This window comes from Podarcis vaucheri, assembly GCF_965113315.1.
Source record: "Podarcis vaucheri genome assembly, chromosome: 2".
Classification (NCBI taxonomy): domain Eukaryota; kingdom Metazoa; phylum Chordata; class Lepidosauria; order Squamata; family Lacertidae; genus Podarcis; species Podarcis vaucheri.
In genome coordinates this window covers 115,176,959-115,202,768 of record NC_138760.1, presented here as the reverse complement: position 1 = coordinate 115,202,768, position 25,810 = coordinate 115,176,959, and the positions used below count along the sequence as shown (strand labels likewise).

Below are 25,810 nucleotides of genomic sequence, written 5' to 3'. Positions count from 1 at the left end.
CCTCAGACAGGGTGGGGTCACAAAGAGAGGGTGGCTCTCGCCTTCATGTCCTGATTGTGAGTTTTGCAGAAATGCCTGGATGGCTGCTGTCGGAGCCAGAGAACTGATGGATGTCAGGCCGACTATGCATTCTTATCCCGTGCCCCAGGCTCTCCCCACAGTGATGGGAGGTGGGCCAGGAAATAAACATTACATAAGAAAAGCAAATCATGGACTGAGAACATTAAGTTTTGTAAAGTTAAATATTTTATATTATTTTCTTTTTTTCTACCTGTTAAGAGATTGTACATAATGTTTGTATAGACATGCATTTTTTTTAATCAATGAAGAATATTAATTTTAAAAAAGGTTGCCATTAACTTAATCTTCATTAGATCTGCTTTTTACACAAGCATGTGCCACTTCCACTGCCCATCTTCCAAATCAGAGTAGCAAGCACACGTATCCTGTAGGCGCGGTTGGCTCTTCCTTTTCGACTTCGTTAAGACTCCCCCCCCCCACGAAACAACATCTTACTTTTAAGCACCCCGACCATCCCTTCACCATTGCTCTCAAGGCACATGTGAGATACACGTGCTTCGCTCTAAGGCCTTGTGGCGATCACAGGGCCCCCAGACGTATGACGGTCTATTGACGGTTTGCAGGGCATCAGTTGAAGAAGGAGCAAAAAGGGTTTTCTTGTGTGTGTGTGTTTCTTTGTGGCTGATTAGCTGTTTTCCCTGTGTAAAGGTCAGAGGGGGCAGGGTTTCTGTTGAGGCAGGGGATTAGCTGTGGGAGGAGCTTATCAGAGTTTGCAGGGCATCAGTTGAAGAAGGAGCAAAAAGGGTTTTCTTGTGTGTGTGTGTTTCTTTGTGGCTGATTAGCTGTTTTCCCTGTGTAAAGGTCAGAGGGGGCAGGGTTTCTGTTGAGGCAGGGGATTAGCTGTGGGAGGAGCTTATCAGAGTTTGCAGGGCAGCAGGGCAGTTAAATCCATCTTTTAGATTTAGGGGAGCTAGTCTCAAACGTTTGTTGGGGGAGATCTAGGTGTTTTTTTGTGTTATTTGTCCTTTTTATGATGGAGGACCTCTGTAGCCAACCCCAACGACACGATCTCAAGATGGAAGGGGAGGGAACAGCTGCAGTCGCCTGCGATTCCTGCGCAATGTTTGCCATCTTGCCAAAGGTTGCAGGCAGCTTTACCTGCAGCAATTGCATGTTGATTGCCCTCTTAAAAGACAAAGTCCAGCAACTGGAGGAACGTGTAGTTACGCTCCAAAGAATTAGAGAGCTGGAGCTCTTCTTGGAAGCAACAGAGCACACCGTCTCCACCAAGGAGGAGACAGGGGACTCCCCTGAGAAGGAGTCTAGTTCACCAACACAGGAGCCAGATATATGGAGAAACGTGACTCAAAGGAGGCCCAGGGTTCACTCTGATTGCTTAGAAATACACAATCGCTTTGAGGTCCTCTCCCCTAGCATGGAAGATGAAGAGCAGACTCAATTTGAGGATCTCTCCCTCATTACAGTCGATCAGGTATATGAAGACGAGCAGCAAAGTCAGTCCTCAGGGAATGTGCAGGCGACCTTGGAACGGACAGCTCACGGAAGAACCCCGACCAAACCCAAGAGGAGGCGTGTAGTGGTGATAGGGGATTCCCTACTGAGGGGAACAGAAGCAGTGATCTGTGGGCCTGACAAGATGTCTCGGGAAGTGTGCTGTCTCCCCGGGGCTAAGATCCAAGATGTAACTGAACGACTGCAAGGAATCATAAAACCCACTGACAAATACCCCTTCCTCTTGGTTCATGTGGGAACCAATGACACTGCAAGCAATAGCCTCCAGAAGATCAAAAGAGACTACGAGGCTCTCGGCAGGAAATTGAAGCAACTAAATGCACAAATTGTCATCTCATCTGTCCTCCCAGTTGAACGACGTGGCCCAGGGAGAGAGGGGAAAATAGTGGAAGTGAATAGCTGGCTTCGCAAATGGTGTAAACAGGAACGGTTTGGATTCTTAGATCACGGACTGCAGTTTCTTGAAGATGGACTTCTGGCAAGTGATGGGCTGCACCTCACAACGGTTGGGAGAAATGTTTTTGCCAAAAATCTCAGAAACCTCATCAGGAGGGCTTTAAACTGACTAATGTGGGGGAGGGAGACAGTGCTCCTGAAGGTAGGAGTCTATCAATTAATGAAGATGATCATCCAAATGTCATAGACCAAATGGAGCAAACAGCACGCGGACCTAGTGGTGGGAGGAAAAAATCCTTAAATAAGAGACACGGGGGAATGATTAATGGACTTCAATGTCTGTACACTAATGCGCAAAGCATGGGAAATAAACAAGATGAGCTTGAGCTCTTGGTACAGCAAACTAAATATGACATAATAGACATCACTGAAACCTGGTGGGATAAGTCCCACGATTGGAATGTAATAATGGGGGGATACAATCTATTTCAGAGAAACAGACCAGACAAGAAAGGAGGAGGAGTGGCGTTATATGTCAGGGATGTGTATACCTGTGAAGAGATCCACGATTTAGATCCTCAAAGCCAAAGTGAGAGCATTTGGGTCAAAATTAAGGGAGAGAAGAATAACAGAGACCTCATTGTGGGAGTTTACTATAGATCCCCAAGCCAAACGGAGGACATAGATGATGCCTTCCTGGAACAGATGGCCAAGCATGCAAAAGGAAGGGAGATAGTAGTAATGGGGGACTTCAATTACCCGGATATTTGTTGGACGTCAAACTCAGCCAAGAGCATAAGGTCAAACAGATTCCTCACTGGCCTTGCAGACAACTTCATTGTCCAGAAAGTGGGAGAAGCAACAAGAGGAACAGCCATTTTAGATCTGGTCCTAACCAATGTTGATGACCTGGTTAGTGGGGTAGAAGTGGAAGGATCATTAGGCGCGAGTGATCATGCTCTTCTGAAGTTTACTATACAGCGGAAAGGAGCAGCCAAGCATACTAGGACTCAATTTCTTGACTTTAAGAAAGCCGACTTCATAAAACTTAGGGAAGTGCTGGGTGAGATCCCATGGACAACAATACTAAAAGGAAAGGGAGTTCATGATGGCTGGGAGTTTGTTAAGAGGGAGATACTACAAGCACAACGTCAGGCAATACCAATGAGACGGAAACATGGAAGGTGCCTAAAGAAGCCAGGGTGGCTATCTAAAGAACTTTTAACTGAATTAAGATTAAAAAAGGATGTGTACAAAAAATGGAAAAGGGGGGAAACCACCAAAGAGGAATTCAAACAAATAGCCAGCACGTGTAGACACAAAGTCAGAAAAGCTAAAGCACAGAATGAACTCAGGCTTGCTAGAGAGGTTAAAAGCAACAAAAAAGACTTTTATGGGTATGTTCGTAGCAAAAGGAAGAACAAAGAAACAATGGGGTCACTCAGAGGAGAAGATGGTGAAATGCAAACAGGGGACACAGAAAGGGCTGAACTACTCAATGCCTTCTTTGCCTCAGTCTTCTCCGATAAAGAAAACAATGCCCGACCTGAAGAATTTGGAGCAAATGATTCAGCAAAGGAAACACAGCCCAGAATAACTAAGGAGATAGTACAAGAATATTTGGCTAGTTTAGATGTATTCAAGTCTCCAGGGCCAGATGAACTGCATCCAAGAGTATTAAAAGAACTGGCAGATGTGATCTCAGAACCACTGGCAGTCATCTTTGAGAATTCCTGGAGAACAGGCGAAGTCCCGGCAGACTGGAGGAGGGCAAATGTCCCTATTTTCAAAAAGGGGAAAAGAGAGGACCCAAATAATTACAGTCAGTCTGACATCAATAGCAGGGAAGATTCTGGAGCAGATCATTAAGCAAACAGTCTGTGAGCACCTAGAAAGGAATGCTGTGATCACCAATAGTCAGCATGGATTTCTGAAAAATAAGTCATGTCAGACTAACCTGATCTCGTTTTTTGACAGAATTACAAGCCTGGTAGATGAAGGGAACGCAGTGGATGTAGCCTACCTTGATTTCAGCAAGGCATTTGACAAGGTGCCCCATGATATTCTTGTAAAGAAGCTGGTAAAATGCGGTCTTGACTATGCTACCACTCAGTGGATTTGTAACTGGCTGACTGACCGAACCCAAAGGGTGCTCATCAATGGTTCCTCTTCATCCTGGAGAAGAGTGACTAGTGGGGTGCCACAGGGTTCTGTCTTGGGCCCGGTCTTATTCAACATCTTTATCAACGACTTGGATGATGGACTCAAGGGCATCCTGATCAAATTTGCAGATGACAACAAACTGGGAGGGGTGGCTAACACCCCAGAGGACAGGATCACACTTCAAAACGACCTTGACAGATTAGAGAACTGGGCAAAAATAAACAAGATGAATTTTAACAGGGAGAAATGTAAAGTATTGTACTTGGGCAAAAAAAATGAGAGGCACAAATACAAGATGGGTGACACCTGGCTTGAGAGCAGTACATGTGAAAAGGATCTAGGAGTCTTGGTTGACCACAAACCTGACATGAGCCAACAGTGTGACGAGGCAGCTAAAAAAGCCAATGCAATTCTGGGCTGCATCAATAGGAGTATAGCATCTAGATCAAGGGAAGTAATAGTGCCACTGTATTCTGCTCTGGTCAGACCACACCTGGAGTACTGTGTCCAGTTCTGGGCACCACAATTTAAGAAGGACACTGACAAACTGGAATGTGTCCAGAGGAGGGCAACCAAAATGGTCAAAGGCCTGGAAACGATGCCTTATGAGGAACGGCTAAGGGAGCTGGGCATGTTTAGCCTGGAGAAGAGGAGGTTAAGGGGTGATATGATAGCCATGTTCAAATATATAAAAGGATGTCACATAGAGGAGGGAGAAAGGTTGTTTTCTGCTGCTCCAGAGAAGCGGACACGGAGCAATGGATCCAAACTACAAGAAAGAAGATTCCACCTAAACCTTAGGAAGAACTTCCTGACAGTAAGAGCTGTTCGACAGTGGAATTTGCTGCCAAGAAGTGTGGTGGAGTCTCCTACTTTGGAGGTCTTTAAGCAGAGGCTTGACAACCATATGTCAGGAGTGCTCTGATGGTGTTTCCTGCTTGGCAGGGGGTTGGACTCGATGGCCCTTGTGGTCTCTTCCAACTCTATGATTCTATGATTCTATGACCCTGTGCCACCACCGTGATTGCTTTCTTCGCTGCCACCACCCCGCTTCTCTTGGAGACACACGGAGTCCAGACAGTTGTTAACATTAACAAATAATCAAGTTTATTTTTAAATGCAGGAACAAGCGTATGGTTTCAGTTTATTTTTCTCTTGTCAGTTTCTTAATCTTAGTTCCTAACAACTCCAAACTGATTATTCCAACTATGTATCTGACTCAACCTAACAATTCCTCTCACTCTCTCACAATACAACTCAGCCAACCCACTGCCTATTCCTCCCTCTTCCTTCTCCAATTCCCAAACCTCAACTGACTTTCAAAACCTCCCACTCTAACTTTTACTCCCCCCTTGCATTCTCACTGGCCAATCACATCACACCCATTTTAACCCTTTCCTTATGACCCATCCTAGGAGGCAAACGCCACAGGCCTCCTGAATCATCTTGCACTCCAAGACAAAGGGATGCACTCCAGTTAAAAGCACGCTCGCTAATTACAGGCGCGCACTCAGGAGAAACAAGAACTAGCCTTGAAAGGAAAAAGAAGCATCCCCTCTACAGTGGTACCTCGGGTTAAGTACTTAATTCATTCCAGAGGTCCATTCTTAAACTGAAACTGTTCTTAACCTGAAACACCACTTTAGCTAATGGGCCTCCCACTGCTGCTGCGCCGCATGTTCTCATCCTGAAGTAAAGTTCTTAACCTGAGGTACTATTTCTGGGTTAGCGGAGTCTGTAACCTGAGACGTATGTAACCCGAGGTACCACTGTACTTCTCTTCCCTTTTCCGCTCACACCCACCCTAGGGCCAGGCCCATGCTTTCTCCCCTAAACCAAGACCTAACCAGGGACCCAGCTGAGGAGAGCTGCACTGAGGCGCATTCGTGGGAGCCTCCCTCTGAATCTTCCCAGGAGCAGGAGGACTGTATAGATTTGGACCAGTGGTTTGCAGAGGAACATAGTTCAGAAGGCAGAAGCTGGGAAATACTGGATGCGGAACAGCTTGCAGAAGAAATGGTTGATCCTTGCCTTAATTTGTAACTCAACGCCTTGAACATCAACTAGCATTTCTTTTTTAATGCTGAGAATGCTTTTATTGTAGCTTTTTTAATTATTATTTTTATACCCCCTTGCTAACAAAGTATTTTTATACATATGAAAATCAAATCTTGGATTGAGAATAGTTTGTAAAGTAAAAAAGGGCATTAAAAAAAATTTGTTTGTCTCTGTTCTGAAATTTGGTTTTAATGTAAAGTGTGTCAATATATTTAGCTTTGTTTATAAAGCAGAAATGACCAGCTGCTCCTAGAAGCTAAAAATGAGCTCTGTATCAACAAAAGTTGTACCTACAATTATTCATAATGAAAAGTTGTAAAACACGTGATATTTTCCACCCTTAAGCTTTGGAACTACAACTCCCATCATTCTTGGCCATATGTGCTGAGTCTTATGGGCGCTGTTTCCCAACATCTGAGGTATCCCATTTCCCTGAAGCCGACAGATGCTGATCCACAAGACAAGGGCAGCCCATCATTTTGGCATTGAAGGGCAAAGGTCAAAACTCCACAGATTCATCACAGACCTTGAGCATTCCAGAGTCACAATATCCCCGTTTATCTAGCAACAACTTGCAACTTACTTTGTACATTTAGTATATGTCACCTTCATTACTTGAATATATATGTGTGTATGTGTACAAATTTAAATACAAACACCAAAACATCACACGGATCCCATGCATTTAAAATTGATATCCACCTTTATGAGTTTCTTGATGTGAAGTAAACAGTGAACCTTGAGTGGAACATTGCATACATTGATATGGCTTTCCACCTGGGTCAATTCGCTCATGAATATAAAGGTCTCCACGCCTTCCAAAGCTCTTTCCACATTTCCTACATCTGTGGTTTCCCCCCTGTATGAGTTAGCTGATGTTTCCTAAGACCTCCACTTTGACTGAAGCTCTCTCCGCACTCCATACAATTAAATGGTTTCTCCCCTGTGTGAGTTCGTTGATGTGTTCTAAGTATTCCACTTTGAATAAAGCTCTTTCCACACTCCATACATTTAAATGGTTTCTGCCCTGTGTGAGTTCGTTGATGTTTTCTAAGGTTTCCACTACAACTGAAGTTCTTTCCACATTCAATGCATTTAAATGGTTTCTCCCCTGTGTGAGTTCGCTGATGTGTTCTAAGGGCTCCACTACAACTGAAGTTCTTTCCACATTCAATGCATTTAAACGGTTTCTCCCCCGTGTGAGTTCGTTGATGTATTCTAAAGTTTCCACTACTACTAAAGCTCTTTCGACATTCAATGCATTTAAATGGTTTCTCCCCCGTGTGAGTTCGTTGATGTGTTCTAAGTTCTCCACTACAACTGAAGCTCTTTCCACATTCAATACATTCAAATGGTTTCTCCCCTGTGTGAGTTCGTTGATGTTTTCTAAGGGCTCCACTACAACTGAAGTTCTTTCCACATTCAATGCAATTAAATGGTTTCTCCCCCGTGTGAGTTCGTTGATGTATTCTAAGGTCTCCACTACGACTGAAGTTCTTTCCACATTCAATACATTCAAATAGTTTCTCCCCTGTGTGAGTTCGTTGATGTTTTCTAAGGGCTCCACTACAACTGAAGTTCTTTCCACATTCAATGCAATTAAATGGTTTCTCCCCCGTGTGAGTTCGTTGATGTCTTCTAAGGTTTCCACTAAGACTGAAGTTCTTTCCACATTCAATACATTCAAATGGTTTCTCCCCTGTGTGACTTTGTTGATGTGTTCTAAGAGCTCCAGTATGACTGAAGCTCTTTCCACATTCAATACAATTAAATGGTTTCTCCCCCGTGTGAGTTCGTTGATGTCTTCTAAGGTCTCCACTACGACTGAAGCTCTTCCCACATTCAATGCATTGAAATGGTTTCTCTCCTGTGTGAGTTCGTTGATGTGTTCTGAGGGCTGAACTATCACTGAAGCTCTTTCCACATTCAATGCATTTAAATGGTTTCTCCCCTGTGTGAGTTCGCTGATGTGTTCTAAGGGCTCCACTACAACTGAAGTTCTTTCCACATTCAATACATTCAAATGGGTTCTCCCCCGTGTGCGTTTGTTGATGTGTTCTGAGGGCTGAACTATCACTGAAGCTCTTTCCACATTCAATACAATTAAATGGTTTCTCCCCCGTGTGAGTTCGTTGATGTCTTCTAAGGTCTCCACTACGACTGAAGCTCTTTCCACATTCAATGCATTCAAATGGTTTCTCCCCTGTGTGAGTTCGTTGATGTGTTCTAAGGTTTCCACTACAACTGAAGTTCTTTCCACATTCAAATGGGTTCTCCCCCGTGTGAGTTTGTTGATGTGTTCTGAGGGCTGAACTATCACTGAAGCTCTTTCCACATTCAGTGCATTGAAATGGTTTCTCCCCCGTGTGAGTTCGTTGATGTCTTCTAAGGTCTCCACTACGACTGAAGCTCTTTCCACATTCAATGCATTCAAATGGTTTCTCCCCTGTGTGAGTTCGCTGATGTGTTCTAAGGTTTCCACTACAACTGAAGCTCTTTCCACATTCAGTGCATTGAAATGGTTTCTCCCCCGTGTGAGTTCGTTGATGTGTTCTGAGGGTTGAACTATCACTGAAGCTCTTTCCACATTCAATGCATTTAAATGGTTTCTCCCCCGTGTGAGTTCGTTGATGTCTTCTAAGGTTTCCACTTTCACTGAAGCTCTTTCCACACTCCATACATTCAAACGGTTTCTCCCCTGTGTGAGTTCGCTGATGTGTTCTGAGGTCTCCACTATGACTGAAGCTCTTTCCATATTCAATGCATTTAAACGGTTTCTCCCCATTGTGATTTTGTTGATGTATTCTAAGGTCTCTACTTTCACTGAAGTTCTTTTCACACTCCATGTATTTACATGGATTCTCTCCTGTGTGAGTTTGTTGGTCTAAAGCACATTCCACATTCCTTGCATTTAAACTGTTTCTTTGTTCTTCCCAATGAATTCACAGATGGCTCCGTAGAATTCTGACCATCGTCTTCCTCACCTGTTTGGGAGTGGGGGGAGAGAGAGAAAATCCTGTTAGACTTTTAGGAAAGACAATAAATGAACCATCTTCCTCCGTCCATCCTGACCAGGTTTACAGGTTCAGCTTCTTGAGGAGCGCAGAATCCAAGGCAAGTTGTAGCTTCCTGGGAGGAAGGAAGAAGTCAAGGGAGTCTCAGAGCCCCTGCAGGGATTCTGCTGCCTCTGTAGAAGCCCCTATTGGGCATCCACTTCCCAAGAGCCTCCACCCATTTTCAAACACCTTTGGCAATTCCTTCCATCTGCCTGTCCCTTCTCCCTTCCTAAGGCTGGCATGGTATGGGCAGTAGTGGCCTTGTGGCAGTTGCCCAAAGGGCCACAATAAATGTAATAATGTGTATCTCTGTAAATCCTTGAGTGTGCTTCTAAAACAGAAGTTATGGTAGTCTGTGCTTTATAACTGATTATTTTGCAAGTTGCCGCCCCCCAATTGGGCCAGAAATATAGCTAATATGAGAATCACAAAGATACAGCTGAAAGCTGGAACATGAGTCGCCACATGGTGCATGTAACACAGGTTCCCAACATGCACACAAACACAACGTAACAGAATGCTGTGGGAATCAAAACTAAATCAGCAGAAATTGCCAGTGCTTATCGCACATGTGTATTATAAATAAAATAAGGTAATGATGAATATGAGGAACGTGAAACTCTAAAGGGACTTTTTTAAGGAGGCGGGGGACGCAAGAAAAATTTAGATTCTTTTGGCAACAATAAACGTTAAAACAAGGAACTGCTGAGCAAAACCAGAAACAGGAGCATGTGCAGAGGTTCTTGCGGAAAGGGGGCGGGGCCTTCAAAGGTCTCATAATCGACCCAAAACAACACAGAGGTCTACCTGTCAATTGTGGTCCAGCGCTTGGACATCTCTGATGTAAATGATTGGTTGAAATCGAAATGCTTTGTTTGAAATTATATAAATAACACTGCCTGAACCACTGGGCAGGGTTGCAGTTTTGTGGAACAATCCAACTGTAACCTATTGCTATGCAATAAACAATGGTGGACTCCTCTCTGTTTCGGAGTTTTATTGGTGTGAACTCAGGAGATAAGACTATATCCCATGGAACATGAGACTTACCGTATTTTTCTCTCTATAAGACGACCCCTATTTGGGGAGCCTCAAAATATTGAAAATAGGGGGATTGAGCTTCTGGGGAGGATTTTTTGGGGGGAATGCTGAAAATCACTAACCCACCAGAACGCAGCTCACAACCACTCGCGTTGCAGCTGCCTGATCGCTGCCATTAACCCTCCAATTGCTGCTGCGGCAGCCAATAGACAGCTGCCCTTGTCGCAGCAAGCGGGAGCGTGATTGGCGGCTGCCAGTGGCAATCGGGGAGCTGATAGGTGGTTTCTGCCTGGGAAAGGCGCAGGAAAGGCATAGAGGGGAGAAATATCTTTGATCAGCAGCTTTGTTTTGCAGGCGGACTTTCCCATTAGTTTGCAAAGTTTGTTGAGCAGCACAAAGACGCTGCACGGCAAAAACGAACAGCCTACAGCCTCCCTCCCAGCTGTAGGGCGGGCAGAGTGGGAGGAGGCCCCAGGGCTCGCCACTGCGAGGAGCTGCGACTGCCAGAGCAAGTACTGCATTTATTTATATATTTAATTGCTATATTCCATGTATAAGATGACCCATGTTTTTTAACTTTAAAAATTGGGTAAAAAAAACCTCGTCTTATACACCGAGAAAGACAGTAATTTGCAAAGGACTGCTCTGAATACATGGAGAAGGAAGCCCCCTGCTTGCATCTGGACCCCCTGGGAGAGGCGGTGGATCTACCCACTGCTGCCTCCTCTGTCCTCCTGCCCTGCAAACACCCTCTGCTCAGGAGAGAGGGGCCGAAAGAGCCTTTAAACCCATCTGTTTCCTCCTCCTCCGCTGCCTTTTCTTGCAGCAGCCCAGTGATAGGGGAAGGAGCCGCAGCACCTGGTTCACTTCAGATACACACAAGGTTTACTCATGTTGTGAAAGAACAAGACCTCTGCCTTCCATGCGGTGGGAGTGGGGTGGCTTAAAAGTGGGGGAGAGACCTCCCCCTCCTGTCCTTTTGGGAAACAGGAGCCTTTGCCATTAGTAAACAACTTAGATGGCAAGTTCACAAGAGAAGCACTTTGGAGCACTGCTTGCTCATACTAGGTATTCTGTGTGTGCTTCGACCTCGAGGACAACATACATATTTACACCACGTGATTTCTTTAAGAGGGCATTTCTTTAAAATCGAAGGCCATTCTACAAAAGACTTCAATATTTGGTTGTTTTGGGTGTTTTTTATTTTGTTGGAAGCCGCCCAGAGGGGCTGGGGAAACCCAGACAATGGGCAGGGTATTTATTATTATTATTATTATTATTATTATTATTAATATTATGAGCCTGGCCAGCAATACCCAACCCTCTCCCCTTTCCCTGCAACCCCTTCACACCAGATCCGTGCAGGAGGAAGCTTCTCTCTTTCCACAGTGCAACCCCCATACTCCACCTTCAAAGCGCCCATTAAAAACATAACTCCCTTTCCTCCTTCCTTTTCCCAAATCTGGAACTTGTGCAGGCCGCCTCTTCCCGTCCCGGGGCTTCCCATCCTGGACCTCCACCCCCTTGCAAAGCCCCTTCCCTCCTCCTCCACCACTGGTTTGCACTCACCTGAAATCCTGGCAGCAGCAGCTACCCTGGGCAGCGGGGGCAGGAATGGGAGCCCCCGCCTGGGAGGCAGGGAGGGACCCCGCTTAATTAGGAGGCTTAATTCGGAAGCAGCCGCCTCCTCTGCATCAACACAAAGCAGCTGCGCTTCCCACCCTCCCAACAGCACACTTTGCAAGCCCCATCTTTATCTCCCATTTAACATACTTTCACCCCACACGAGAGTTATGAGGTGATACTGACAGCTCTTGCCTGTTCTGCCTTCTAAAGGAGAACTTCTCTTCTCCTCTTTGTTGCACACAGAGGCACAACTCTGTTTTTTCTCTGGGTTTTCTAGCTTTGGCTCAGATCCACTTCCATCTCAGCTTTTTATGATGGAGGACCTCTGTAGCCACCCCCAACGACACGATCTCAAGATGGAAGGGGAGGGAACAGCTGCAGTCGCCTGCGATTCCTGCGCAATGTTTGCCATCTTGCCAAAGGTTGCAGGCAGCTTTACCTGCAGCAATTGCATGTTGATTGCCCTCTTAAAAGACAAAGTCCAGCAACTGGAGGAACGTGTAGCTACGCTCCAAAGAATTGGAGAGCTGGAGCTCTTCTTGGAAGCAACAGAGCACACCGTCTCCACCAAGGAGGAGACAGGGGACTCCCCTGAGAAGGAGTCTAGTTCACCAACACAGGAGCCAGATATATGGAGAAACGTGACTCAAATAAGTAGGAGGCCCAGAGTTCACTCTGATTGTTTAGAAATACACAATCGCTTTGAGGTCCTCTCCCCTAGCATGGAAGACGAAGAGCAGACTCCATTTGAGGATCTCTCCCTCATTACAGTCGATCAGGTATATGAAGACGAGCAGCAAAGTCAGTCCTCAGGGAATGTGCAGGCGACCTTGGAACGGACAGCTCACGGAAGAACCCCGACCAAACTCAAAAGGAGGCGTGTAGTGGTGATAGGGGATTCCCTACTGAGGGGAACAGAAGCAGTGATCTGTGGGCCTGACAAGATGTCTCGGGAAGTGTGCTGTCTCCCCGGGGCTAAGATCCAAGATGTAACTGAACGACTGCAAGGAATCATAAAACCCACTGACAAATACCCCTTCCTCTTGGTTCATGTGGGAACCAATGACACTGCAAGCAATAGCCTCCAGAAGATCAAAAGAGACTACGAGGCTCTCGGCAGGAAATTGAAGCAACTAAATGCACAAATTGTCATCTCATCTGTCCTCCCAGTTGAACGACGTGGCCCAGGGAGAGAGGGGAAAATAGTGGAAGTGAACAGCTGGCTTCGCAAATGGTGTAAGCAGGAACGGTTTGGATTCTTAGATCACGGACTGCAGTTTCTTGAAGATGGACTTCTGGCGAGTGATGGGCTGCACCTCACAACGGTTGGGAGAAATGTTTTTGCCAAAAATCTCAGAAACCTCATCAGGAGGGCTTTAAACTGACTAATGTGGGGGAGGGAGACAGTGCTCCTGAAGGTAGGAGTTTATCAATTAATGAAGATGATCATCCAAATGTCATAGACCAAATGGAGCAAACAGCACGCGGACCTAGTGGTGGGAGGAAAAAATCCTTAAATAAGAGACACGGGGGAATGATTAATGGACTTCAATGTCTGTACACTAATGCGCAAAGCATGGGAAATAAACAAGATGAGCTTGAGCTCTTGGTACAGCAAACTAAATATGACATAATAGGCATCACTGAAACCTGGTGGGATAAGTCCCATGATTGGAATGTAATAATGGGGGGATACAATCTATTTCAGAGAAACAGACCAGACAAGAAAGGAGGAGGAGTGGCGTTATATGTCAGGGATGTGTATACCTGTGAAGAGATCCAAGATTTAGATCCTCAAAGCCAAAGTGAGAGCATTTGGGTCAAAATTAAGGGAGAGAAGAATAACAGAGACCTCATTGTGGGAGTTTACTATAGACCCCCAAGCCAAACGGAGGACATAGATGATGCCTTCCTGGAACAGATGGCCAAGCATGCAAAAGGAAGGGAGATAGTAGTAATGGGGGACTTCAATTACCCGGATATTTGTTGGACGTCAAACTCAGCCAAGAGCATAAGGTCAAACAGATTCCTCACTGGCCTTGCAGACAACTTCATTGTCCAGAAAGTGGGAGAAGCAACAAGAGGAACAGCCATTTTAGATCTGGTCCTAACCAATGTTGATGACCTGGTTAGTGGGGTAGAAGTGGAAGGATCATTAGGCGCGAGTGATCATGCTCTTCTGAAGTTTACTATACAGCGGAAAGGAGCAGCCAAGCATACTAGGACTCAATTTCTTGACTTTAAGAAAAGCCGACTTCATAAAACTTAGGGAAGTGCTGGGTGAGATCCCATGGACAACAATACTAAAAGGAAAGGGAGTTCATGATGGCTGGGAGTTTGTTAAGAGGGAGATAGTAAAAGCACAACGTCAGGCAATACCAATGAGACGGAAACATGGAAGGTGCCTAAAGAAGCCAGGGTGGCTATCTAAAGAACTTTTAACCGAATTAAGATTAAAAAAGGATGTGTACAAAAAATGGAAAAGGGGGGAAACCACCAAAGAGGAATTCAAACAAATAGCCAGCACGTGTAGACACAAAGTCAGAAAAGCTAAAGCACAGAATGAACTCAGGCTTGCTAGAGAGGTTAAAAGCAACAAAAAAGGCTTTTATGGGTATGTTCATAGCAAAAGGAAGAACAAAGAAACAGTGGGGTCACTCAGAGGAGAAGATGGTGAAATGCAAACAGGGGACACAGAAAGGGCTGAACTCCTCAATGCCTTCTTTGCCTCAGTCTTCTCCGATAAAGAAAACAATGCCCGACCTAAAGAATTTGGAGCAAATGATTCAGCAAAGGAAACACAGCCCAGAATAACTAAGGAGATAGTACAAGAATATTTGGCTAGTTTAGATGTATTCAAGTCTCCAGGGCCAGATGAACTGCATCCAAGAGTATTAAAAGAACTGGCAGATGTGATCTCAGAACCACTGGCAGTCATCTTTGAGAATTCCTGGAGAACAGGCGAAGTCCCGGCAGACTGGAAGAGGGCAAATGTTATCCCTATTTTCAAAAAGGGGAAAAGAGAGGACCCAAATAATTACCGCCCAGTCAGTCTGACATCAATAGCAGGGAAGATTCTGGAGCAGATCATTAAGCAAACAGTCTGTGAGCACCTAGAAAGGAATGCTGTGATCACCAATAGTCAGCATGGATTTCTGAAAAATAAGTCATGTCAGACTAACCTGATCTCGTTTTTTGACAGAATTACAAGCCTGGTAGATGAAGGGAACGCAGTGGATGTAGCCTACCTTGATTTCAGCAAGGCATTTGACAAGGTGCCCCATGATATTCTTGTAAAGAAGCTGGTAAAATGCGGTCTTGACTATGCTACCACTCAGTGGATTTGTAACTGGCTGACTGACCGAACCCAAAGAGTGCTCATCAATGGTTCCTCTTCATCCTGGAGAAGAGTGACTAGTAGGGTGCCACAGGGTTCTGTCTTGGGCCCAGTCTTATTCAACATCTTTATCAACGACTTGGATGATGGACTCAAGGGTATCCTGATCAAATTTGCAGATGACACCAAACTGGGAGGGGTGGCTAACACCCCAGAGGACAGGATCACACTTCAAAACGACCTTGACAGATTAGAGAACTGGGCAAAAACAAACAAGATGAATTTTAACAGGGAGAAATGTAAAGTATTGCACTTGGGCAAAAAAAATGAGAGGCACAAATACAAGATGGGTGACACCTGGCTTGAGAGCAGTACATGTGAAAAGGATCTAGGAGTCTTGGTTGACCACAAACTTGACATGAGCCAACAGTGTGACGCGGCAGCTAAAAAAGCCAATGCAATTCTGGGCTGCATCAATAGGAGTATAGCATCTAGATCAAGGGAAGTAATAGTGCCACTGTATTCTGCTCTGGTCAGACCACACCTGGAGTACTGTGTCCAGTTCTGGGCACCACAATTCAAGAAGGACACTGACAAACTGGAACGTGTCCAGAGGAGGGCAACCAAAATGGTCAAAGGCCTGGAAACGATGCCTTATGAGGAACGGCTAAGGGAGCTGGGCATGTTTAGCCTGGAGAAGAGGAGGTTAAGGGGTGATATGATAGCCATGTTCAAATATATAAAAGGATGTCACATAGAGGAGGGAGAAAGGTTGTTTTCTGCTGCTCCGGAGAAGCGGACACGGAGCAATGGATCCAAACTACAAGAAAGAAGATTCCACCTAAACCTTAGGAAGAACTTCCTGACAGTAAGAGCTGTTCGACAGTGGAATTTGCTGCCAAGGAGTGTGGTGGAGTCTCCTACTTTGGAGGTCTTTAAGCAGAGGCTTGACAACCATATGTCAGGAGTGCTCTGATGGTGTTTCCTGCTTGGCAGGGGGTTGGACTCGATGGCCCTTGTGGTCTCTTCCAACTCTATGATTCTATGATTCTATGATTAACTCATCCACAGCTGGCCTGCAAATACTGGCGAAGGCGCGCAGCCCACCCAAAGCCGCCACACACGCAGGCAAGAGACTTACCGCCAGTCCGGGAGCTTCCAAACACCACCTTCTGCCACCCTCCCCCCGCGCCCAGCCAACCCCCCACATGGTGCAGCCACCTTAGCCGCCGCCCAATGACAGGAGGGCGAAGGGTAAGGCTTAGCAGAACCCTGCCCAGGGCCCAGGTTCGCGTTGGAGGCTATGCCTAAAGCGCCCGCTTTGCTGGGGAAGATGGCGCTAGGAAGGAGAAGGGAGGGTTATAAGGTATAATTTTAATTTTCAATATATAAGGTGTATGAAATTAAAAACAGAAGAAATGAATATGCTATAACCCAAAAAGGGAAGTTGGAGGAAGTCATGGGGGGTGGGGAGATTAATTGGAATGTAAAATGTACCGTATTTTTCCGTCTATACGATGCCCCCATGTATAAGACTCCAAATTAAGGAGGGACTCCAAATTAAGAAAACACCCCTCAGGACTACCTGTGCATAAGACGAGCCCCAATTTTAAAACTTTTTTTTTTGTAAAAAACAAACTAGTCTTATACACGGAAAAATACGGTAATTTGGTGTTTTGATTATGCTTAAATTTGTTATAAAATCTGAATAAAATATTTTTTTAAAAAAAAAGTTCCAAAGTTTTTGTCAAAGACTAGATGGGAAATTCATTCAAGGGCCACAAGTGCCGAACTTGGCAGTTACAACGGAATAATTTCTGCATTGAATTGGCTGCATATTGATACCACAGAGAAGGGTGAAACAAGTAATCAAGCCACAAACATTTCGAATAAAATGGAGGAACTTGGTTCCAGAGATCTTTTTGATCATTTCAAAGAACAGGCAAAGGACAAATTGCCTGATGTTGATTACAAGAAAAGCAGAAGAAGATCTAGAACAGCCTTTCTCAACCTGTGGGTCCCCAGATGTTGTTGAACTACAACTGCCATCACCCCTACCTACAAGGCCAGAGCTTAGGGATGAGGGGAGTTGTAGTCCAACAACATCTGGGGACCCACAGGTTGAGAACTGCTGATCTATAAGGAAGCATATAGGTGAGGATGAAGATGAAGCTTTAGAGAACCTTGAGCCAAGAAACAAGTTGAGAATCAAAGCATTTATACCTGCGATGGATGGATTAGAATCAAATCTGGCACAAAGGGCATCAGTATACAATGATGCTGCAAAAAAGACTGGTATCTGGGAGCAGCCACCGAAATCACAGAACACTGGTCTTGAAAGACCCACGTTGGCTCCCAGTATGTTTCTGAGCACAATTCAAAATGTTGGTGCTGACCTTAAAAGCCCTAAACGGCCTCTGTCTAGTATACCTGAAGGAGCATCTCCAACCCCATCGTTCAGCCCAGAAACTGAGGTCCAGCGCTGAGGGCCTTCTGGCGAGAAGCAAGGTTACAAGGAACCAGGCCTTCTCACTGGTGGCACCCGCCCTGTGGAACACCCTGCATCAGATGTCAAGGAAATAAACAACTCTCTGACATTTAGAAGACAACTGAAGGCAGCCCTGTTTAGGGAAGTTTTTAATGATTGACGATTTTATGTATTTTTAATTTTTTGTTGGAAGCCGCCCAGAGTGGCTGTGGAAATCCAGCCGGATGGTTGGGATATAAATATTATTATTATTATTATTATTATTATTATTATTATTATTATTATTATTATTATTTATTTCATTCTTAACAAAATTAGATGCTGGAAAAGAAGAGATTCATGAAGAAGTTAATGCTTTAAGCCAAACATATCCTGCAGATGTGGACATGAACCTTGTTGGAGAACTCAACCATTTTCATCAATACATTAAAAAGTCAAAGCCATGAACATGATCATCTGGCACATCAGGATCTGTACCAAGTAATATTTAATGACCGTGTCCTTCATGGATCACTGCCTTGTCATGGCAAAGGGGCTTGAATAACTCAGAGACGGTATGAGCTATGCCGTGGAGGGCCACCCAAGACAGACAGGTCAAAGTGGAGAGTTTTGACTAAACGTGATCCACCTGGAGCAGGAACCAGCAAGCCACACCAGTATCCTTGCTGAGAAAACTCCATGGTCGTATAAAAGTTATGACACTGGAAGATGAACCCCTCAGGTCGGAAGGCATCCAATATGCTACTGAGGAAGGGCGGAGGACAAGTACAAGTAGATTCAGAGCTGATGAAGCAGCTGGGCCAAAGCCGAAACATCGCTCACTTGCGGGTGTGCCTGGAAGTGAAAGGGAAGTCCCGTGCTGCAAAGAAAAATATATGAACCTGGAATATAAGATCCATGAACCATGGTAAGCTGGATGTGGTCAAAAATGAGATGGCAAGAATAAATATTGACATCCTGGGCATTAGTGAACTATAATGGATGGGAATGGAGATCTGTTCAAGAAAACTGGAGATATGAAAGGAACATTTTGTGCAAAAATTACCATAATAAAGGACAAAAGTGGTAAGGACCTAACAGAAGCAGAAGACATCAAGAAGAGGTGGCAAGAATACACAGAGGAATTATACCAGAAAGATATGGATGGCTCGTACACTCCAGGTAGTGTGGTTGCTGACCTTGAGCCAGACATCCTGGAGAGTGAAGTCAAATGGGCCTTAGAAAGCACTGCTAATAACAAGGCCAGTGGAAGTGATGGCATTCCAGCGGAACTATTTAAAAACTTAAAAGATGGTACTGTTAAGGTGCTACACTCAATATGCCAGCAAGTTTGGAAAACTCCGCAGTGGCCACAGGATCGGAGAAGATCAGTCTAGAACGCAATGCCAAAGAAGGGCAGCGCCAAAGAATGCTCCAACTACGGCACAATTGCGCTCATTTCACACGCTAGCAAGGTTATGCTTAAAATTCTACAAGGCAGGCTTAAGCAGTCTGCAGACTAAAAACTCCCAGAAGTACAAGCTGGATTTTGGAGGGGCAGAGGAACCAGAGACCAAATTGCAAACATGTGCTGGATTAGGGAGAAAGCTAGAGAGTTCCAGAAAAACATCTACTTCTGCTTCATTGACTACGCAAAAGCCTTTGACTGTGTGGACCACAGCAAACTATGGCAAGTTCTTAAAGAAATGGGAGTGCCTGACCACCTCATCTGTCTCCTGAGAAATCTCTATGTGGGACAAGAAGCAACAGTTAGAACTGGATATGGAACAACTGATTGGCTCAAAATTGGGAAAGGAGTACGACAAGGCTGTATATTGTCTCCTTGCTTATTTAACTTATATGCAGAGGACGAGATGGTTGGACAGTGCTCTCAAAGCTACTAACATGAGTTTGACCAGACTGCAGGAGGCAGTGGAAAACAGGAGTGCCTGGCGTGCTCTGGTCCATGGGGTCACAAAGAGTCAGACACGACTAAGTGACTAAAGAACAACAACAGTGTCCAATCAGCATTCCCTAATGTAGAAGCAATTCTGAGAATGTTCCTCTGAATGATGATTGCAAATTGCCATTTGTAAAGATCCGTTTCTTGACTGAAGAGGATAAAAAACGAATTTGGAACAACAATGTCTCAAGATAAATTACTTCAGCCTCATGTATATAGAAAGTGACAAGCTAAGCAGTTTATCATTTGATGATATCATCAGTGACTTTGCTTTGGCAAAGGCAAGAAAGTATTGTAATTTAGATCATGTTTGTGTACTGTTTGTATACACAGTACACAATGAATCATGATAAAATTATAAAGTTGAATGGGTATTGGGTAGATGCAGTAATACAATTAGTCCTGTAAAATAATTTTTATGTACAGGTGTGTATAGTATTGCTATTATTTGTAATGTGACATATTACTAGAAATATTGTCTTTTACACTCACTAATAGGGTACAAAGGTCTGCTGTCCCAATGAAGAATGTGGACTATTATGGTAATATTGAGTGATATGAAAAAAATGCATTGCATTAACTACAATTACATTGTACAGGCTATAACAATTAAATTCATATTGATAAAGGTATTTATTATTAGTAGTTGTCTGCACTGTATATTTACACCTATTATATTTTCAAGTTATAGCAAGTTTCTAGGACTAGATCATGATTTTTTGTAAACTGTGTTTCTAAAGGAACTTTTGTTATTGTCAAATGCCAATGTGTTTGCATTAAGTTTGTTATGAATAACAAAATCATTTTAAATTAGAACTTAATAATTATTTCACTATTAATACACTTAATTGTATTTCACTATTAATATACTTCTCAATTGTATTTCAGTTCAACAATTACTTTGAGAAAATACAGATTTTGTTATGTGCAAATAGTTTTAGATACCTATTAGGTCCATAAATTACCATATAGCATATATTCAACACAAAAAACAGCGACAAATAGTTGTTGACAAAGGACAGCTGGACATATAAAGGGCCCCATGACCTCCAGTAGCTTAGGGCCTCATCCAACCTGCCCCCACTACTTTATGCAAGGAGTGCAAGGAACAAAGAGCTGCTTTGGAGAAGGCCTCACCCCTTCCTTCCTTCTTCCTGCCTGGCCCCCCTGCCTTTGCTTTCCTCCCCATCTTTTCCCCTTTCTCCCTCTGCCATCCAGCAATCCATGTCCCCATCTCCTCTACAAAACGGAAGACTTGGATGTTTGGATGTTTTTGGTGTTTCTTATTTTGTTGGAAGCCGCCCAGAATGGCTGGGGAAACCCAGAAAATGGGGGGGGGGGGTATAAATATCATAGTATTACTATTATTACTACTATGGTATGCCTGGTCTGCAATACCCAACCCTCTCCCCTTTCCCGCCTCCTTCCATGCAACTCCCTTTGCACCAGATCCGAGCAGGAAGAAGCTTCTCTCTTTCCACAGCGGAACACGACGCCCCCCCCCTCAAGGCCCAATTAAAAAGAACAGCTCCCTTTCCTCCCTTCTCTTCTTCTCCCCGCCCGGACTTGTGCAGGCCGCCTCTCCCCGTCCCGGGGCTTCTCATTCTGGACCCCTACCCCTTGCCAAGCCCCTTCCCTCCTTCCCCGCCGCTGGCTTTGCACTCACCCGAAATCCTGGCAGCAGCAGCGACCCTGGGCAGCGGGGCGGGAATGGGAGCCCCCGCCAGGGAGGCAGGATATTTCCGGGGGCGGGATAATTTCAGTACCCAGCCAATGGGGAGGGAAGGGAGGGAACCTGGGCTTCGAATATAGGGAACAGGTGCTCGTTGCCTTAAGGGTTAAAGCCAGAGAGTGCAAGCTGCCAGAGAGAGAGAGAGAGAGAGAGAGAGAGAGAGAGAGAAAAGGTGGAGCTGCTCCATACTGACCTGGGAAAGGGGGCCCGGCTTAAGTGGAACAGCTGACCCGCCCCCTCTGCCGTCGTGCACTGCCCTTGTCCTGCAAGGAATCCGCTGAGTGCAAAGCGCCTTGGGGTGCAGCAAGCTTTGGGGTGTGTGTGCAATGCAATGCAATAACCATGGAACTGGGGTTGGGGGTGGAGAGAGAGCAGGCAGGGAAGCAGTGGTTTAAGTGTGGGGGTATTGCAGCTGATTCAGCCTCTTTGCAAAGAAGAGACAGGGGCCTCTTCCTGAAGGTTCTCTCTCTCTCTCTCTCTCTGTCAACACACACACACAAACAGAAACACATTCGTCTGGATGCACAGACAGAACTCATGAAGAGCCCTGTAGTTCGATCAAGCCCATCTAGTCCTGCACCCTCTTAGAATCATAGAATCGTTGAGATGGAAGGGGACCCTGAGAGTCATCTAGTCCAACCCCCTGCAATGCAGGAATCTCAGCACTGTCTCCTCATGGTGGCCAAGGCTGCAAAGAGGATTGGAGCCCAAGTGCATCTATTCCCTCTGGCGGCTTCCGGGAACTGCTATCAATTAAGCATAATAGTAATATGATAACAACATTATTTATACCCGCTCATCTGGCTGGGTTTCCCCAGCTACTAGGGCAGCTCCCAACAGAAAACCCAATGAAACATCAAACATTAAAAGCTTCTCCATACAGGGCTGCCTTCAGATGTCTTATAAAAGTCAGATAGATGCTTATTTCGTGGACATCTGACGGGAGAGTGTTCCAGAGAGTGGGTGCCACTACCAAGAAGGCCCGCTGCCTGGTTCCTTGTCATTGAGTTGATATAGAGCATCTGTCCTAAATTTGTCGGCTTCTGTCAAAGGAGCAGAATCAGGACGTTTTAAATGTCTGATGTCTTATTATGTTTTTATATTTTGCTGGAAGTCATCCAAATTGCCTGGAGAATAACAACAACAATAGTAATTATACTACTTGTTCAATCTGAAAATTTATTTGTACCAGTGCATTTGGGAGCATCAGAATAACTTGAGGTAATATATTCATAGAAAAGCTTTGCTCCCGATTCATTGCAATCCTATCGGCTGAATTTGATCCGAGTCCTGGGATAACTCAGTTGGTAGAGCATTGGGGGTTGTGGGTTCCTGCATTGCAGGGGGTTCGGCTAGAAGACCCTCTTGGTCCCTTCCAACTCTATCATTCTGTGGTCTATGAACCTCACTTATTCACAATGAGGGAACCACCACAATTTTTTATTAAGCAATTTTTTGCATAATAGGAGTTTGCCTTTGTAAAATTGGAGAGCGAAAGGAGAAGGAATCTCAGGGTGGGCTTTTTTTGTGGGGGACATTTACTGGTCAGTGGGCAGGAGGAGCTTGGGTCTGTGGGATATGAAATTCGTAGCAGTCAGGTACAACATTCCTAGAGTGGACATGCTAGGGGATGCTTTGTGCCACCCAGGAGAAAACTTCCTCTTTCCTCCTGAGCTGGGACAAGCGCTTCCTCTGCATGTGACTTGAAATAGGTGTGGCCTATTCTGGGTGGTAGGGGGACGCGGGTGGCGCTGTGGGTTAAAGCCTCAGCGCCTAGGACTTGCCGATCGAAAGGTCGGCGGTTCGAATCCCCGCGGCGGGGTGCGCTCCCGCTGCTCGGTCCCAGCGCCTGCCAACCTAGCAGTTCGAAAGCACCCCCGGGTGCAAGTAGATAAATAGGGACCGCTTACCAGCGGGAAGGTAAACGGCGTTCCGTGTGCTGCGCTGGCTCACCAGATGCAGCTTTGTCACGCTGGCCACGTGACCCGGAAGTGTCTCCGGACAGCGCTGGCCCCCGGCCAATAGATGTGAGATGGGCGCACAAACCCCAGAGTCTGTCAAGACTGGCCTGTACGGGCAGGGGTACCTTTACCTTTACCTTTATTCTGGGTGGTGGAGCACACCTCCTCCATGTGCTTCATTCTTTCTTCTCCATTTTGTTTTTTTCTATGTGTTAGGAGAAGTGACTGCTGAGTCGCAGTCACTTGGGACTAACTCCCTTATATTATAGATTATGTATAGATATAGATATATACTTTTGTAACTTAAGCCTGCCTTCAGGAATCTAATTGTGAACTGAATTAAAATGAATAAAATACTTTTATATTGATTTTAGTAAGACTGTCCTGTCTACACTTCTAAAGAGGGATAACAAGGGATCTTATCAGGAATCTTAAATAGTGAGGCTCAGACGAGCCTGCAACAAGCTTACTGCTGTGCAAATTTGAAAAGGAGAATGTTTGAACTTTGCTAAGATATAGAACTTTTTAACGCAAGTTAGTAAGGATATCATCAAATAATATATCCTCTCCTGCCTTTCTAAACATTCCCACAGGTCAATCCCTAGCTAGAGATCTGCCATCCCCTTGTCACGGTCCAGATTTGGGTCTCTGCCTCCTGGGATTTTAGACACACACGGTTGCCACATGTTGACTGCAGCAGGCAATGGCTCCCTCGCATGTGTGAACAGCCATTGGGGTCACTCTGAAACAACACAGAGATTGGGCATTGCTTTGACGAATATCCTGCAACTAGCCACCTCCTGAGCCCTCAGGGTCTCTCCCACTGCCAATAAAAATAAAATACCTGTTTACCTGACGCTGACACAAAAGCTCACATACTATAGAAATGAATGAAATGTTTATTTCTTTCTCGCTTTCCTTCCCTCTCTCCCCCCACTTTTCTTCCCCCTCCCAACTCCATACTGCCTAGAACAGTACTGTCTCACTCTGAATAGGACTGATTTGTTTGAAGGATTCTGTGACTTGAAAACAGGGACTCTGGGTGTACCCAAGAATTTAATAAAAACATTTTTAAAAACAACAGCCTCTCTCATCCATTAACATTCTTCAATGCAGCTTCATTGGAAAGCCATGGAATGTGATCCTGCAAAGGGCCAGTCTAGGAATTAGGGCTGCCACTTTTTTTGCACCTAAGAGGCAGACAGTATGTGGTAGGTAAATAAGACGTAGTTGAGGAAATTTCCTCTAAGCCCCCAAACATACTCCACAAAGCACATAGATAACATGTATGCAGCAGATTTACTATCACCTTTTAACATGCCCTGTATGGAGCAGTTACAGAAATCTCAGTATGGTGCCTATCTGTTATTCTGAGATGTGGGCTGCAGTGCAGTCTGGGCCTATGCATATTTATTTAGGAGTCCATTCAGTATTTTAAGGAGCGGGATCAAGGGTTTCCTGACCCCCTTCTTACAATGTATGAAGTAGCTTACAGCAAAAAAAGCCTAATGACTCTTCTGGGTAACTGAACGAATTATTTTAATAAAAATTTAAATGGAGAACATATTTTACATTGTCATATTCATGCAAACATGGTTCCACTCCAACCTCACTTAGTCCCCATTTCCCCTATATAAAGAGTTCTTTATACAGAAATCTCCTGAACAGAAGTCTCTCTATTTACATGTATAGGGAGGGATCACTCTCTGTCTAGCTTATGGCACCTTGTGTCTTTTGCAGTGTCCTGTATTCTCCTCACAGACATACAGAAACAGTGACAAGCAGCAGCAACAGCAGCAGCCAGCCGTACTCACTACAGCTCCCAGAATGCTTTGGGGGAATCCATGACTGACTGAAGTGGTACTAGAGTGATTTAAATATGGTGTGGATGTGGAGAAGGCAAGCAATCAGGGGTGACAGTGAACACAATGGAGCTGACAATGGCAGCCTCCAGTGCCGTTTCGTGTTCCTCACAGGGCAACACAGCACTCGTCCCCACTGCCTGCCTTCAGAGATCTGGGATCGTTGCCATGGACAGCTTCTGACACAGCATTGTAGGGCAAGGCTGTTTCAAGGGAAGGTGGGAAAATGCATTTCTGCCACGGTCAAGGTTAGCTAACTGAATAGCTTTCATTTTGCTCTTCACTCACTTCTGTGAGGCTCATGCCGTGTGTCATTACCATAGGAAACAATTTTGGGAGCCCAGTTAGGCAAACGAAACTCATTCTAGGTTGCTCCTTTTGTATCCCAATGCAGAGCACTGCATTCAGATTATTACTTTGTTGCCACCCTTCACTATAAGGCCCCACCCTCGGCAGTTAAAAGCAGTATCAGAACGCTATTAAAATCAGTTAAAATTATTTACATTCTTTATACAGAAAGAATGCAAGCAGGATGAAAAAAGTATCCTGGCAACACACTTCCCCCTGCCCAAAATCCAACATGAGGCAGAGTCC

The 25,810-nt window shown here is 44.9% G+C and overlaps 2 protein-coding genes across 2 annotated transcripts in view; both read right to left on the bottom strand.

Moving 5' to 3' along the window:
- Window positions 1-7,814, bottom strand: part of LOC309525249 (uncharacterized protein) — a 117,030-nt gene extending 109,216 nt beyond the window's left edge. Inside the window, exon 1 of the mRNA XM_082210782.1 lies at window positions 7,526-7,814. The gene's annotated coding sequence lies outside the window, so the exon portion shown is untranslated. The remainder of the gene's footprint in view (window positions 1-7,525) is intronic.
- On the bottom strand, window positions 584-21,872 carry LOC309526174 (uncharacterized protein; the record flags this gene model as incomplete). Its single annotated transcript, XM_082212089.1, has 3 exons — window positions 21,328-21,872; window positions 8,414-9,155; window positions 584-627 (listed from the first exon to the last, which is right to left on the bottom strand). Exons 2-3 carry the CDS (start codon window positions 9,015-9,017, stop codon window positions 584-586), a joined length of 648 nt encoding a protein of 215 aa, XP_082068215.1. The 5' UTR covers window positions 9,018-9,155; window positions 21,328-21,872.
- Window positions 21,873-25,810: the final 3,938 nt, after the last annotated feature.